This window comes from Artemia franciscana, chromosome 6, assembly GCF_032884065.1.
Source record: "Artemia franciscana chromosome 6, ASM3288406v1, whole genome shotgun sequence".
NCBI lineage: Eukaryota > Metazoa > Arthropoda > Branchiopoda > Anostraca > Artemiidae > Artemia > Artemia franciscana.
In genome coordinates, this window is record NC_088868.1 from 29,067,820 (window position 1) to 29,085,791 (window position 17,972).

General features: G+C 36.7%; 1 protein-coding gene across 1 annotated transcript in view; it reads left to right on the forward strand.

Moving 5' to 3' along the window:
- The window catches only part of LOC136028284 (MLX-interacting protein-like), a gene marked incomplete in the record, with an annotated part of 87,271 nt that overhangs the window by 38,791 nt on the left and 30,508 nt on the right, over positions 1-17,972 (forward strand). Inside the window, 2 exon segments of the mRNA XM_065706029.1 lie at positions 6,085-6,183; positions 8,695-9,104. Of these exon segments, the coding sequence (XP_065562101.1) occupies positions 6,085-6,183; positions 8,695-9,104 (509 nt within the window).

Below are 17,972 nucleotides of genomic sequence, written 5' to 3' on the forward strand. Positions count from 1 at the left end.
GAGGATTGGTTTGTTAATGGATACAATGCCCAGAACAGGCAGGATATTTTTCATGGATTAAATCTTGCTCTCTTCACCTTGAATTCAGTGAGCGTTGTGTTCTTGTTTTTTCCATGTCCCTTCAGCTGAAGGAAGTGTTCTTTCAGTTTTGCCGGCGCTAGACTAGAATTGCTCAACTTGAAATTGCAAATCATATAGTTAGGACGGTGATTTCCATCACGTCCCATTATAATTGTGAATCCATATTGTACATATTCATCCGACCGCTTTCTTTTTTTTTCGGTCAACATAAATAGCAAGAAGGGATTAAAATGTAAAGAAAGAAGCTTTTCACACAACAACGTACCGTCACGACTCTTGGGTTTCAATTCGACTAGTGGTTGCGAAAAATCTTTGCAACACAGATAGACCAAGCGATGTTGTTGGTTCACCTGCAGCCAATAACTGACAGGGTGTGGCATTTTAAATCATTAGATTTAGATTTGTTTTAAGAAGTTTAAAAAAATAGAATGTTGAAACTCTTACAAAAATCTTAATTATGTAAAAACGTTGTGGGACATTTATTATCGAGTTCAATCTTTTTTATCAACTGATACAAGATTTCTGAGATATTGGAGCTTTCAATTGTAGATATATCACTTTTGTTTATGCAAGACACAATTTACAAAAACCCGCGAACCCGCGAGACAGACTGACCAAACACCAGGGCTTTGATTTGAACCCAGGGGGTACCACTAGTGGTAAGCCACTGGTACCACTAATAAAAATTTGTTATTAACTTTTCATAAGCAAGTGCATACCTTTTAGGAATTTCTTTTTAATTCCTTTTCCTTTCGTTAAATGTCAAAGTTGATTCTCAGTATTGTTTTCTATATTCGCCAAAGTACATTTGCTTCTGACTAGTGCTGTAACTGGTAAAATTTTTCACGGTAAAATTGGGTATTTTACCGTAATTTTTTAGACCCCTGGAAAATTGGCATTTTACCTATTTTACGTAATTTACATATTTTACCTATTTTACTGATATTTTACGTATTTTACCGATTATTTGCATGTTTTGTTAATATTTTTTTCGACGCATTGCAATTTACAGAGCATAAAAGCGCTAAGAAGCTGTCAGAAAAAGGATTGAATATGATTTTGTTTTGTGTATTACTGTTGCCTGGTTTAAAAGGCCGTCTGTCTGAATTAGGTCGCCTGTTATCAGAAGGAAATATAATACACTTATTCCCCCTGGAGAGGCTCCATGGCCAGGGACTGCTTCCCTGGCCATAGATTTGCAAGCATAGTGGCAGATATTTCGTCAGGCACATTCGCCCAGCCGTCTTTAGTGCTCAAAAAAAGAAGGAAACCTAACCTTTTGAATTAGCTCTAACTGAGCAGAAGAAAAACTGAATCACACAAACAGAAAACCCCAGCCAGAATAAATGAAAGACTATTCACCAATTAGATTGGGCAAGAATTCTCCGCTTAGTGATTGACTTAGCTTGTTTAGTTACTTAATTGTGTTGCGAGAGCAACACTTTGGTTTTGTCGTGTTTTTTTTTCTAGTACCACGGTTTCAGCTTATTCCTAGATAATGGTAAGGGTCTAACCCCTGTGGTTTTTACGAAAAGTGTGGACCTTAGGCCAGATTGATGAATATGATTTGGCATTTTGAAAATCGTAGAGCTCTTGCCTGGAGCCAAAAAGGATGGTTTTTGCTTGTCCTTGAGCCAGAGCCTATAGTGTGTGAAGTGGAGTGGAGTTTTATAGCCTATGTCAGAGAGAACTATCTGAAGCTATGCAGTCAAGGTTTCGTTTCATCAAACCATGTTTCTGCTTTCGAGCGGAAAGCTCCATTCTAGCAGGCAAGCACCAGTTTCAAATTGAAGATGGACTAATATTTAATAATATAAGTGTTAAATATATGCGGCAGTTACCCGGCCCCACGGCCAATATATCTTTCTTTGAGTGATAAACAGAAAAATTTATAGAAACAAGAAGTGGGGACCGAAAGTGCTGCCATCTACTGTTTCTACCCGTTTCTGTTCGCGATTTCAGCTGACTTTATCACTTGGTTTTTCGCACTTGAAATTGCGGTAGAGAAATGGTATCAGATATGCCTCTTAAACTTTAAAAGTTCTCTCATTGTTAAAGAAATTCGAGTTTATCCTTTGCTACTTTCTAAGTGATGACGTTAGAAACTTGGCCTACGGTAAAAAAATCAACTTTTGAACTAAGACAGATAGATTTTTTTTTCGACGGCAGTCGATAGCTCTTGATGAGATGATCAAAGTATATGTCATCCATTTTTTGGTCGAAAAATTTCTTCATGAGATATACCAGCTTGAAAGTTTAAAGGGGTTGACAACTTCAGTAACAAGGTAAACTGAAACCAAAAACAGGCCGATACCAATCGTGAGACCTATAGTTTTAAGCAACAGTCGACTGTTAGCTCATAAACATCTTCGGCAATGAGGGGTTTGCAACTTTTGCTAGTTGGTGTACCTACTATTTGTTTCAGGTGTATATGATGGTAAGACCAATTTGGTTCCACTGGTAAGACATGTAGGGGACTTGTAAGTAATAATTGGCTGTCAGGCTACAATCATGTTCAGCGATGAGGCGTTTGCAACTTTCGCTAATTGCAATGAGGGGTTTGCAACTTTTGCGAGTTGGTGTACCTAGTATTTATTTTGATATCCTTACAGATTAACAACTTCAGCGTTTAATCGAAGGGAGGATAAACCAAAGTATTGCTCTCCAAACACTTTACTCGGCGAAGCCTAACGAAGGTTGCCGCAACACCTCACGTTGCCGATGTAAAGTAGATCTAGTTCTCACTAAAAATGTGGTGAAATGATCTTAATTAAACTGAAGAAAAATGTTATTTGAATCCTTTAATTTTAAAATATTGTAAATTGGTTTTATTAAAATATCTCCAGTATCTCTATTTAAAGCAAGGGTAAGGCGTCAGGGCCGTATCCAGGACTTTCGTTTTGGAGGAGGGAGCCTTGTAACCGACACGGTCACCTAATCATAATCTAAGTCCGGAGAGGAGCTAGATTTGCAAGCAAATCCTGTTGAAGACAGTCTTAATGAATGTGAAAGTGACTGAATGTTCCGCTATTGTGGTCCAGTGCTTAGTTAATCCAAGTCATCAAGGTTTTGCAAACCTCTTTTTTACTTGTATTCAGCACTTTTTTATAAATAAATGAAAAGTAACATATATATGATATGAGGAAAGGGTCTGAATATGGCTATTTAAATAAGCAAGGCTGTTAGGGTATCATTTCTTAGGGTTAAATGCAAAAAAATGACTAATATGATTTTACTCCAGAATAATGGTAAATTTGGTTTATTTATTTGCTTTTTTTACAAAATGGATGTCCGAAATCAGGCCCTGTTCAATTGCTGAGGTATTACCCTAGGCTGGCACGTACGCAAGGGGGGGCCTTCGGGCCCGCCCCCCTCGAAATTTTGTGAAATGTTTAATTTCAGCATGGTTTCTTGGGATTTCTGGCAAAAATAGGACATTTATTAAGAATCTAGATACATGTATGAAGCCTTTTTGGGGGATTTTACAGCATTAAATTATCCGGTCAAGTCACTGCCCAATTATTAATCCATTTTCTGTCTAACTTTTTACCCTCTTCGAAGTAATTAGCAATTGTACTGTTATTTTTCTTCTTTTTTGTAAAGAGAGTTTGCTTTCCATAGCAAAATAGAATTATCCTTGATATTAGGGCGTTTATCCCCCCTTTCAGGATAAAGTACAGCTTTTAATGGATCAATTTTGGAAACTATCATTTTTCATTAAAATCTACGTTTTTGCAATAGAATAACTACCCCCCACAGCACCCATATTGCATTGTTAACCCTAAAATTTCCCTTTCAGTGGGATATAATAGATACTGGTTCTAAATCGCTATGAAAATGACCTGAGCCTAAAACGTACTTTTGAGGCTTCAGTCTTCTTCCCCCCATCCGCTACGATACTATAGATTAAAGTTAATCTGTATTTTCCGATATACGTGCTTTTTGCATTACTAAATTAAAAAAAGTGCTACTTTATATCTGCTGTCTCGAAGGTTTTGCCCCCCCCCCCCCGAAAAAAAATTCCTGCGTGCGTGCCTGACCCTAGGCACAAGATAATCAAAGGGATAAACTAGACAGTTAATTAAATTCATGAAACTCTAGGGCATTATTATTTTAAGCCCGAGAGAATCGGAATAATTAAAAAATTTTCATTAAAAGCTGTAAGTGATGCTCAAAAAGAAATTGTCAACTGGTCTTGTAGCTACAAGGCAACTCTAAAATGCCCATTTTATCCTGTCTTTCCTAGGGAGAACCTTATTTTACTTTACTTTACAAATTTTACCTTATTTTACCAATTTTACTTACCGACTTTTTATTTTACGGTAATCCTGGAACACTGCTTCTGACAATCAATCCTTTTGATTCCACGGCTACAATGCAACCAATTGAATTAAAGCCTTTTACACCTTTGGTTCCTTCTTTTCGGTGGCTGGAGATAACTATAAGTAATACATTTAAACATTTTGGACTCACGCTGTCGCTGATTGCACGAAAAAAGAATATTTTTATTTATTCCAAAATTGTAGCCAATCGTGACGGATATAATAAAAGATCTTCGACTAGATTGTATTCAGTTCTCTTACTGGCCACTTGGTTTTGTTTCTTTCAGGATTTTACCCTATTCTTCATAATTAAGATGTCTCATCATATTATTTTTGTTTTCCACATTTTTCATTACGTCTGCCTCCAGGGCTTAGAAACCAAAGTCTTGTATGCGTTTACAAACCCCTCGACCTAAAACTTACTGAGCTTGTTGGCAAACTACCCCATGATACTTACAAATATCTGCCCATCTACCGCCCACTTCATTTTATATTTCTTGCTTGAAGTGATTGTTTCTTTTCTTTTGTTACATCGCTTTCTTTTTTTATAAATTGTCACTAATATTATACAGCATATGCAAGAGAGAATTTCTTTATCCCTCATTAGCAGCTAGGTTATTTTCGCCAACTTATAAAAATAATTGATTATGCTAATGTATTCGTAAAAGTTTTAAATTGGTTTCTTTCTTGGATAGGTAATCAAAGGAGCCTTTTTCTAATACATTTTCTAGAAAATATTCATGAACTTCACTTTAAAAGTACTAGCAAGAATTCAGATAGGGATGTAGCTTGGTCGTTTACGCTTCATAAAATTTATCATCTTCTGTTAGAACTCTCGTTAAAGTTGAATCCGTCGTTAGTGTTTGTCTCTAGTTTTGAAATTTTTTCCTACCTTCATCTTCTGAAAAGTATGGATACTACTTGACCTTGTTCGTTCTGGAAAAGGTGCATCGTATACAAACACGAAATATTAACACTTTCATACAGCAAGATTTTTGGAATGAGGGTCATGTTGACGCCAAAGTCAGTAGGGGTACTTACTTTCCCCTTTTTTGTTTTATAACGGAGAGCTATCCTGCTTCTTATTACCGATGGGTGTAACAATAGTATTCACTAGTGTTAAAATATCATACAAAGTAAGTATTTAGGCATTTTCGAAGACCGCACTGCTTTTCCATGACGATAAGTCACAGTTCAAATAGGGATAATGCGCTCCTAGAATAATCATTTCTAAGTACTATAGTATGGAAACTATGGGGGAATAGAAGATTTTTCCTTTGGGGTGTAGAAGAATATCAAAACACAGAAAAGTGCACTTTTAAGCCAAGATTTTTTTTTTCAATGGAAGCGCCGAATGAAGCCTGGTGACAAACGCAGGAAAGGGGCTCGGAGCCCAATCCCCCTCCACATCTTAAATTTTCTCGACTATTTAGGCGTTTCTTATTTCAGTTACCAAATAAAAAGATTTTTTTGTGAAACCCCTCTCCCCTTTATGCCGGTAAGTTTGCTCTTACTTTGACCTCTACCTCGAAATAATTATTTTTATTTCGTGCTTATTTAACCCTATATTCTTAAAAAGCAACTTCTTTAAATAGTAAAGATTCGTGATTGTGGCGTAGTTTCAGTGTATATGTTCAAATGCATGGATATTTTACAATAGCTAGATTCTTTTTATTTCTAGCAAAGAACGCAAGCATTGCTGATTTTATTCAGCCTGGTCTTATCCAGCTCCAACCATACCTAGATGAGTTTAATGAAATCGAACCACTTGACGCTTTTGGTACAGTATTGCTCTTACATTCTTTAATGCTAGAAGCGGAACGTTTTCTCTTTTTTTCGTTTCTTTTTTTTGTAGCCAATATTTGATTTTTTCTGCTTAGTTGTCATTTCGTGTAAACTCGCGAGAAAAACGGACGAATTCTGACACGAAATGCAAAAACCTCTGAGCTTGTTCGTAAATATATAATTGTATTTTTATGTATGTACAATTGTTGCATTCGACTTCTTTGTCTTTAAAACTTTTCGTTCAGTGTTACCTTTAATTTCTTTTTCCTTAAAGCAGATGCGAAATGTTTCTTTTTTGGCCAATATTCGAACATTTTTGGTGATATATCATTTCGTATTTACTTGCGATAAAAAACGGAGGAAATCTGACAGAATGTGCAAAAACATACCATTTTGTGCATTAACACAGCTACGTAAAATTATTGCACATGATCTCTTTGTCTCAGTATCTCAGTATTGCCTTTAGTTTTTTTCTCAGAGTAGTTGCAAAATGTTTCTTTTTTTAGCCAAAATTTGAACATATTTGGTGAGTTATCATTTCGTATTGACTTGCGACAAAAACGGATAATTTTTTTTTTAAGACTGTTATTCAATATTAAATTATTAACTTCTAAATAGAACAAAAGCATCTTATGGAAGAAATATAACGTAACAGTTCAAATATTGCTTATCTTACATTGAAGAAAACGTGTATGATTTCGTAACAAATCAATTTGTTTCTCAACTATCGAACGGTTAGCTTAAAGAAAAGATAAGAAAGTTCCTGTGTCACAACGATAAATTTAAAATAGCTTATTCGAGTGCCTCTTGCGGCCAGTGGGATTAATAAATATAGAAAAATATAGAGATATAAGGTCCAAGTTGCTTGATGTAATATGCCAACTTGACGTCATAAACCTTGCATTTGGGTTTTGTGATTTTGATAGATAACAAAATAAATTATTATTAATATTAATTAGGCTCAGAATTATCCTATTGCTTCTCTTGAGATGCTAGATGCCTGTCAAGATTTTTGAAATAGGAATCCCCCGTTCTCCATGTTTTGACTCCGATTCATTAAAAAAACAATAAAGATAAAAAGCTTCTAAAATTGCTGTATATGAGCCTCAACAGTACTATATATATATATATATATATATATATATATATATATATATATATATATATTATCAAACAAATAAATTTTCAATTGGTGATCAATCCCTGTCCCCATTTGAAAATTTATTTGTTGGTCATAGAACGGCAGTGTAATCTAAGAAAAGAATTCATAATCTAAGATGTTAGGTCATATATATATATATATATATATATATATATATATATATATATATATATATATATATATATATTTTTTTATATATATATACATTGAACAAATACAGTTTCAATTGGGATAAGTCCATGTATTAAGACAGTGAAACAACTTTCTTCTTTTTTTTTCTCTGTCTAACATGTATATAAAGAAGGTTTATTGTTTGAAAAAGAAGTGGTCTAACGTAACCGTAAACATAAGCGCACAAAGATCTGGCCCATGAGGGAAAGGGGATTAGAGGTTTCAGCTGGGGTGGGGGAGGGGTTTCTCAAAGGAAAAAGGAAAGGCTTTTATAGATGACAATGGTTTAGTTTTTATCTAGTGAATCTTTTGGGAATAGCTCAAATAGAGAGGCTGTTTCAATAACCCGGAGTTGAGCATCTTCTACGGACACGACATAGTAAATACTTGAGGACGTTTTCACTTTCCCAAATTTTAGATATATTGAACAAAACATAAAATAAAATCAGTTTCTTGAAACTGTTCTCGTGCATAGGAATCATTACTTTGACGAATCGAACGTGCTTCCTGATGGAAAAGAAATCTGATTGGTTGAAAGGGCTGAATTTATATGTTTAAATTTGTTTTTACTAAACTTATTTCTGGTGTTTCTGCTATGTCTGACAGAAATACGATCACCGCAGAAAAAAAACAATCCATACTTTCTTACCTACCCAACCACCTTTTTTAAAGGAAATGTAAAGTTGTAGGGTGTTCAAGTAAATTTGGAGGATGTTTTTATCTTTTTTAAGAATATTTCAAGCATTCTTACACTTATCACTTTTGGTATAATGCTCTAACCATCCTCTTCTTGGTTTTCAAGATCCTACCTCCGTAAGGAAGAATCAGTAAGCTCAAAGAATCTCGCATTCGTTTTCAAGGGTGTTTTTCGCTTTTTCAAAAATATTTCAAATATTCTTACACTTATCACTTTTTATATATTGCTCTAAATGTCGGTATGTTGCTATATCAATATCTTTGTTTCTATATCTACCCGTCTAAATATATGCTCTAAACGTCATCTTACAGATGGTGGCGACCAAACCATTTTCTTGTGATTGAATTGCAACCGTTATCAGTCTCTTTTATTGTATTAATCATTTTGCATTTGTTCAACCTGCCTCCGTATTTATCTAAATTAAAACATTTAGAAAGTGTGTAGAATCGGTCGCAATGGAGCCCTTTGTTTTTCAGGTTTAATGAACAGCAGATTCAATATGGCACATGATAATGTCAGTGCAATCCCAGTTTTACCATCACTGAATGCCACTTCCTCTCGATCTCTGGAAACACCAGCGCACTTTCATTCTGTTGAGACGCCTGTTGACTCGTTCAGTGCAGAACTGTCTCCCGCAGAAAGTCAACCTGTTGACCCCCTTGAAACGTTGATATCTAGCAGTAAAACTTATCAGCGAGCAGTTGAAGAGCCATATCAGGTGACTGTTTTAGAGGGGCGATCTCGTTGTAATAGCATAGGAAAGAGGTCGTATTCTGAATTTAGTGGAAGTGGGGGAATGTTGATAGTGAGTTCTCCATCGCCTGTTGCAGCAAGCGAACCTCCTTTAGTCAGAAGTGACAGTAGTCGTGAATTTGCTGTTCCTTTGGTAAGTATTTATCGTTCAACGTTTGTGGTAGAACTTACCAACTTTTGTTTTTTGAACTTAGCAACGTTTATTGGTAAACGTTTATTGGTAAATATTGGTAAGTATTTTTCTTTCAAATGAGGAAATAATCCATAAACTGATAGTGTTGGTGGGGGGCTTACCTTTTTGACATTTTTATGGCACTTGGTATTAATCAAGTGACATAAAGCGATCGCAAATTCTGTCGGTCTTTCGGTCTGTCTGTTCCGGTTTTGCTACTTTAGGCACTTCCAGGTAAGCTAGGACGAGGAAATTTGGCAGGCGTGTCAGGGACCGGACCAAATTAAATTAGAAATAGTCGTTTTCGCGATTTGACAATCTGAAGGGGGGAAGGGGGGTGGGTAATTCGGGAAAAAATAGAAAAAATTAAGTATTTTTAACTTACGAACGGGTGATGGGATCTTAATGAAATTTGATGTTTGGAAGGATATCGTGTCTCAGAGCTTTTATTGTGTTGCGGAGCAACACTACTGCTTTCGTAGTTTTTTTTTTTTTTTTTTTCACCGTGATCAGCGACCTGTAGCTCCGAAGTGGTAAGAGTTAAAAATTTGAGATTTATCAGAGGGAAGGGAAACGTGAAACAGAGTAAAAAAGTTCCAGAGAAGTTCCTAAAATTTCTAACAGTTTTCCATAAAAAAAAATAAAACGTTTTTTTCTTAGAAACTGTGTGTTCGATGTTTGGCGTCAAGTTAAGACGACCCTAGCTTTGGAAATAAACTTGTTAGAAATACAGTTATGCTGAACTCATGTAGAACTTTGATTTGTCTCTTCGAGAACCGGAGCACAAAATTCCGTAGCTCTTACAGATTTCCCGGAAATAATTCCGGAAAAGTCCATCTCGTTCCGATTTTTTTTGGAATTTTCTCAAATTTTCGATTTTGATGTTTCTTATATTTTTATCGAGTAGTGCTATGAAAAGTATGCAAGAAGAAGTGAAGTGTTCTATATACCAAGTTGCTTCGTTCTCTAAGAAATAATTTCCGAAGTTTCGACGTTCTAGAGGTAACTTCTGTTCTGGACCAGCTAGAATTTTTTTTCCAACGCGGTTCGACAGGTCTCGATCTCCTAACAACTGGAGCTTACAATAGTTTCTCCGAAATAAAATTCATTCTTTGGGTTTTTCTATTTGGAAGTTTTGTCATGCCCTCGGGGCAATTTAAATTTTTGGTGAATTTGGTTTGTTTTATATTTTCCTAGTTTAGACCATCAAAAGTTAAGCAGAAAACTATAAGACGTTATTTCCGTATCTCTTTCAGATTTCCCGGAAATAGCAACTGTGTCCCGTAGGGCACAGTTGCACGTGTTGCTCCGCAACTGTGCCCTAAGGAACAGGGCACAGTTGCTGCAACACTTCCCGTTGCACAGGCAACGGAGGTCTAGTTTTAAATCCCGGCCAGATCCGGTAACATTGGGGGGAGTTGAGGGGGAACCTAAAATCTTGAAAAACGCTTAGAATGGAGGGATCGGGATGAAACTTGGTGGGAAAATAAGCAGAAGTTTCAGTACGTGATTTAAATAACCGGAACGGATCCGTTCTCTTTGGGGGAGTTGGGGGGTTAATTCTGAAAAATTAGAAAAAATGAGGTATTTTTAACTTAAGAAGGAGTGATAGGATCCTAATGAAATTTGACTTTTGGAAGGATATCGTGTTTCAGAGCTCTTATTTTAAATCTCGACCGGATCCGGTGACTTGGGGGGGGGCTGGGGGGACCTAAAATCTTGGAAAGCACTTAGAGTGGAGGGATCGGGATGAAACTTGGTGGGAAAAATAAGCACAAGTCCTAGATACTGGATAGACATAACCGGAACGGATCTGCTCTATTTGGGGGAGTGGGGGGGGGATGAATTTAAAAAAATAGAAAAAAATGAGGTATTTTGACTTACGAAAGAGTGATCGTATCTTAACTAAATTTCATATTTAGAAGGACCTCGAAACTCAGATATCTTATTTTAAATCCCGACCGAACCCAGTGCATTATGGGGGGAGGACCAGAAATCTTGGAAAATGCTCAAAGTGGAGAGATCAGGATGAAACTTAGTGGAAAGAATAAGCAGAAGTCCAAGATAGGTGACTGACATAACCGGACCGGATCCACTCTCTTTGGTGGAGTCGGGGGGGGGGGGGAGTAAATCGGAAAAATTAAAAAAAATGAGGTATTTGTAACTTACGAACGGGTGATCAGATCTTAATTAAATTTGATATCTAGAAGGATCTTGTGCTTTCGAACTCTCATTTTAAATCTCGACCAGACCCGGTGACATTGAAGGGAGTTGGAGGGGGAAACCGGAATTCTTGGAAAACGTGAAAATCGAGGTATCTTACGAATGGGTGATCGGATCTTAATGAAACTTGATATATAGAAGAATCTTATGTCTCAGATGCTCCGTTTTCAATTCGAATCAGATCCGGGGACATAGAGGGTTGGAGGGGGGAGACAGAAATCTTGGAAAACCCTTAGAGTGGAGAGATCTGGATGAAAGTAATGGGAAGAATAAGCGAAAATTATAGATACGAGATTGACATAATTGGTACGGATCTGTTCTCTTTGGGGGAGCTGGGGGTTGTTAATTTTGAAAAATTAGAAAAATTTAGGGATTTTTAACTTAAGAATGGGTGACCGGATCTTAATGAAATTTGATTATTAGAAGGAACTCATTTCTCAGAGCTCTTCTTTCAAATCCCGACCAGATCTGTTGACATCGGTGGGAGTTGGAGGGGGAGACTGGAAATCTTGGAAAACGCTTATAAATGTCGTAGATACGTAATTGACGTAACCGGACTGGATCCGCTCTCTTTGAGGGAGTTAGGTGGTGGGGTTCAGTGCTTTGGCGAGTTTAGTGCTTCTGGACGTGCTAGGACGATGAAAATTGGTAGGCGTGTCAGGGAGCTACACAAATTGACTTGATAAAGCTGTTTCCCCCATTCGACCATCTGGGGGGCTGAACGGAGAGGAAAAATTAGAAAAATTGAGGTATTTTCAACTTACGAGTGGGCGATCGGATGTTAATGAATTTTGATATTTAAAAGGACCTCATGACTCAGAGCTCTCACTTGAAATCCCGACCGGCATTAACCCTCTGATTTTCCTTTTAAAGCAATCTATTGATTCTTAGAATTTTGCTAGAGCTCATACCATATGAGCTCTTGTTATTTGCTAGAGCTCTTGTTATAATTTTTTTTTTTTTAAGATTCTAATAAAATAATACGGTTATCAAAAATGCAAATTTTTGTAGTATTCAGAATTCACTTTTAAAAGATAAAAGTCTTCTAGGAAGGGAAGGGGGTTGGGACGTCTTAGTCTTCTTAGGAAGACGCATTCTGATTTATTCGCGAACTTCTTCGAACATGAAACAGTCGCTAAGTAGATCTCCTTTTTTAACAATAAGACGTTTATTTAAAAAAAAAACTACAACTAAAGGTTTATCAAATGGAACCGAGTCTTTTTTCTCGCAAACAATTTTTAACTCATAATATACCTCAGTAGTTTCAAAAATCGATGTGATGCTCAATAATCCAAACCTATTCAAAACTTTATTCTTTGTCCCTCCCTGAAGCTCAAGTCCCCTTTTCAATGACTTCTTTCGATCACCTTTGGCTGTGATCTGCTTTTCGTCTGAATCCGCTTTTTCCGGTAATTTTTGCATTTTAAATGGTCAAGGGTCTGCAATATGCCTCCTTCAGGTCCGTTTTAGTGACCAATTTAGCTGATGGTCAGCATGACGATCATTTTTTTTTTATTAAAATGGCTTTCCCGTTGATTCAACGTGTCCTCGCATATTTTGCTTAAACAGTGTTGCCGATATATAGCTTCAAAATCATTATTCAGCTAGCAAAATTAAGCTGTGTAATCGCTTCGCTGTTTCAAAAGGTGTCAGCTGTTCTGAGGTCTCAAAAGTGAAATGTGGAATGCTATGAAAAAATTCAGAAATGAGCTGTAAACTGAACTTCTGGCTTAAAAAACACTGAAGCTATATCTCAAAAATAGCTTCGGGGGAAAAATATTCCAAATAGGACTTTGGGGCTCTGTGTTTGAGTTTTTACTACTAAAGAAATAAGTTAACTGAAATATGAAAGAAAAAGCAGAAACCGCTATGAATTAATGAAGGCTAGTGTTAAAGGAAGTTGTGGAAGCCGCCTTTAGAGATATGATGTTTGACCGTCTCTTTTATCAACAACGATATCGATAGAAAAAATATGACAACAGAGTAGAGAACATTCTATTTTTCATGATGTCAAGAGCAATACTTTTGTTGGCTTAAAAATGAACCGAATGCTGTGAACGCCAAAGGAAAGGTTGGTTTGCTGGATTTGTAATCCCCCTTTCCGTAAGGGTAGGGTTTCGAGTCCAGATGTATCCGATTGTTTGTTTTGAAACGGAGGTCAATGGTGTGACTCAGCCAGAGTTAACCCAGCTCCAAATGGGTACCTGCAGAAATGTGGAGAGTGGGAGGGTACACGGAAAGTGTGAGATGATACGAAAGGTTGGTGTGCTGGATTTGCAATCCCGTTTCCGTAAGGGTAGGCTATTTGTTTTGAAACGGAAATCAATGGTGTGACTCAGCCAGAGTTGACCCAGTTCAAAATGCCTGGAGAAATGTGAAAGGGGAGGGTACACGGGAAGTGTCAGATGATATGTCCCAACCATGTATACCACCCTTTGCCGAAGGCAGATATTAGGAGATCAGTACCTGTGCTATACGGGTCATTGCCTACATGGTAAAAAAAAAAATTAAATTGCTGTACTGTTGACATAAATATTAATCAAAATTAAATTTCATTCTCTGTCAATAGGTTACGTAAAACAAATGCTGCTTAAGAATTCAATACCGGGATGGATCTAATAATCCAAGTGTACAAGTTCGGATACGGATCAGATACGAACCAAAGACAAACTTTGCCGAATTTAGTGAAGGACCTGGATCAGTTGAGCTATCAAATTTGCTTTTGACATACATACAAAATTTGTGAAGGCTGAGTGAATTATGACGGGAGCCTGGTGGACTATAATTAACACATAAAATTATTGAATTAATTTACCCAGAATTAATATTTCCTAGAATAGCTGAAGATTCAAATTTAAAACCAAACTGTAAGAGAATGCCGTTGATCTTGAAGCTGCTAATCGTTATTCTTGAGGCCTGGTGCGGGAGTTATTTACTTTTCTGAGCAAAAGAAAGTTGTTGCTTAGAAAAATGTCTCCCCTCTCTAATTGATGCCACCGAATCTAGTATCCAACACCCAGAATATTTGTGTTCGTGATTGGTATTGATATATTTCTCAAACAGAAAAAGCCCTAGACCTGTTTCTTAACAAGAACCAAGTAGAGAATTAACAATAAATGCTGACGAACCAAATGATAATAATTTAGCTACTGTACTTAGTCCTTAGCTTCTAAACGTCAAATTGTAAAAAAAGAAATATATATAAAAAAAAATTCTGTCAATCATTCGATTTATCTCATGATTGAACAGAAACCGAAATAATGGAGAAAAAGTAATACAATGTTCTTGGAAAGCAAACAATAGCCCACGCTCCATATCTTTGACTTCTAATGAAGATTATTTTAATCAAATTCATTGGAATTTCTTGCAAACCAGACGACATGAACTTTACAATAGAATTCTGACCTCTCTCTCCGCAATTAGTGTAAAACGACAATCGAAATTCCTTGAACGACAGTATGGCTGGACTGCATAAGTCATACTGTTGTCTGCTGATGCTGGGCAGGGTAGATTATCGTTTGGCTCCCACGAAATGTAAAAATAAGCAACAAAATGTCTGCAGTGTGAATGTGTGACTTCTTTATTAAAAGATGCCCTTCGCACTCGTCCCGTACTTCATTTCGCAACCCTAGACTTGTCTAAAGCATTTGACAATGTTTTTCATACTCAAGCATGGACAGCATTATGCCAGAGAGGAGTAAATCCGTCGGTAATTCACGTGCTTCGTTTTTGGTACTCCCATTCTTACCTTCGCCTTAAGTCATTAGATAATTCTTATTTTGGTCATATCCTTGTTCGATGCGGTGTAAGACAAGGGGGAGTTCTTTCGCCGTATATTTTTAATGCTTGTATTGAAAATGTATTATCAAAAATATCGACTACGTGCCTACTAGGACCATCTGATATCTCATATCTGGCTTATGCGGATGACCTTCTTCTGATTAGTCAAACTGAGTCTGGTCTTGCCCGTTCAGTGAAGTCAGTTACTTCTGCTTTCCGCGATATCGGCCTGTACCTAAATATTAACAAGTGCGAGTTTCTTGTTTTCAACGGTAATAATTGTTCAGAATCACTATACTGCGATGGTTTTAGTATTCCTCGTGTTAAATCGTTTCGTTGGCTTGGTATAACAGTTTGCGATTCTATGAATGCTCTCCGATCTCGTGCTGTCAAAGATATTAGTGATAAGCTGAGGCTCGGTTACTCTAAGACTGTAGTAAATCGTGGACGCTATAGGAGAAGAGCGCTAACTCGGCTTTACTCAAATTTTTGTGATCATTCTGTGCTCTTCTGTTCTGGTATTAGGCCACTTCTGTTGACTGGTGATCTAAAACGTATTCGCATAAATTATTACCGGTACTGCAAATTTCTTTTATGTCTACCTCGTTCTTACCGGAATACAAAACTGGTTAAAAAGTATTGTTCGACAGATATTACTGGTGCTTTCGAAAAATTATCTGCGAAGCTAGCTATTGAAGCGCTTTATAGGCTAGGATGTTTTCATCGCCTTATCCGTCTTTTTTCTGTATGTGATTAAATTTGTTTCTTTTGTATTATTTTTGCGGTTTTTCTTTTGTATTTTAGTCCACTTACCTCTGTTTTGTGAAGTGGGTGATAAATAAATTATTATTATTATTATAGATACATAGATAGATACATGTTTATTTAAAACAAGAATTAAACCATTTAAACAAACAGTGTAAATGTAAATGTTTTTTAAAAATTTTTTAAATGTAAACCATTTAAAAAAACAACAACAAAATCTAACCTTTCGAAGTGAATTGAACAAGGGGAGAAAAGATACTCATCTTTGCTTGTTTTTCATCCTCATATTTTGCTACTGACTGGCAAAATCCTCGTTTCCTTAACTACCCTTTCCTTTCTTGGTTTCATACGTCATGTATAGCCAGTGTGGTCTGGCTATTCATGACTAGAAAGAATTTCCGCAGACTTATTGCAATAAAATTCAATTGGGTCAACGGAAAGATGCCCTAATCGAGCTGTGCAGCAGTTCATTCGTCGTTCTAATATGTGCATTTACATTCGTTTTGACATTTTTGTCGTCTATTTTTTATATCTGTTGATCTTGGACTGCCGTATACTATTTTGAATCTTGTCTTCTTTAGAAAAGCTCTTATTAGTATTGAGCTATTAGAACGAATAAATATTTTATCATCAATCTAATGCTATAATATGAATGGCTAATAATTAATGGGGAAAAAGAAATACCACTTAAGGGATCATTAACATTGAAACTGTCATACTTTATGCAAACACAGATAAACTTCCGAAAAAGATAAACGGGTTAAGTAATGTTATTAGTAATGAAACTCTGTGGGTTTTAAGTGCAACCGACATTGGCCAAAAAATTTTCAATTCCTTATTCGTAATATCAAATGATATAAACTTATTTATTCTATTTGAAAATCTGGTATACCTCAGTGGCGTCAGTTCACGGAAACTAGGGTGTGTGGCAATAATTTATTTTTAAAATCTGGAGGGGGAAACTTTGTCGTTTTTTTCTGTTTTTTCAATGTAAGTACCAAAAAAGCCATTTCTTAATGGAAATGCTATTTTTTGAATCATATTGTTAAACTGAACAAGCGCGCCAAGAGGCAGTATGTGAGGGATAAAATTACTCCCTTACTCACAATAGACCCCCACAAATGGCATTCCTCAGTAAAAAGACTTACCGGTAAGACAACACTCAGAAATCTAAGGCTGCTCAAAGAGGACGGTACCTTAACCTCGGCTAATGAAGTCAATTCTTTTTTTTGCTGACATTTGTACCACATTTCCATCCATCACCAAATCAGAAATTGATACTATCATTGCTGGTGCAGAGATTGAGGACGTATGTGAAGTCTCTGAATTCACTGTTTATAAGGAACTCCTAAAACTGAAAGCGAACTGTGCGTCCTACCCAGGTGAGCTTCCAGTAAAGCTGTTACGCGAATTCGCCATTTTTCTTGCTAAGCCACTCTCTTCTATAATCAACCAATGTTTCCGTCATCAAGTATTCCCTAGTGCTTGGAAAAGAGCATATGTCCGCGTTATTCCAAAAGTAAGGTGTCCAAAATCGTGTGATCAACTCCGGCCTATATCAATAACTCCGAACCTTTCTAAAGTTGCAGAAACGTTTATTTACCGCAAACTTATGTCACAGGTCTCTGCACATCTAGACCCGTATCAGTATGGATGCTTAAGAGGCAGCAGCACAGCTGTTTATTTAGTACGGATGTACCATCTCATTGTCGAGTGGCTCGACCGAGGAAGTGCTATAGTCGACCTTCTCCTCGTAGACTACCGAAAGGCTTTTGATCTTATTTGCCATTCCATTGCTATCACAAATCTACGAACCATGGGTGCGCAAAAACATATTCTCCTTTTAGTGATCAATTTTTTACAAGCCCGCTATCAGTGCGTTTACAGTCTTTTCACAGGAGATACCGACTCCGAATGGGTCGAGCTTACATGCGGAGCCCCACAAGGTACTAAGCTCGCTAGTCTACTGTTTTTGGAAGTGATAAATTTCATCCTTTCCGGCTATGAAGAAAGATTTAAGTATGTAGACGACTTGTCAGTCCTACTGAAGTACATTGTTGA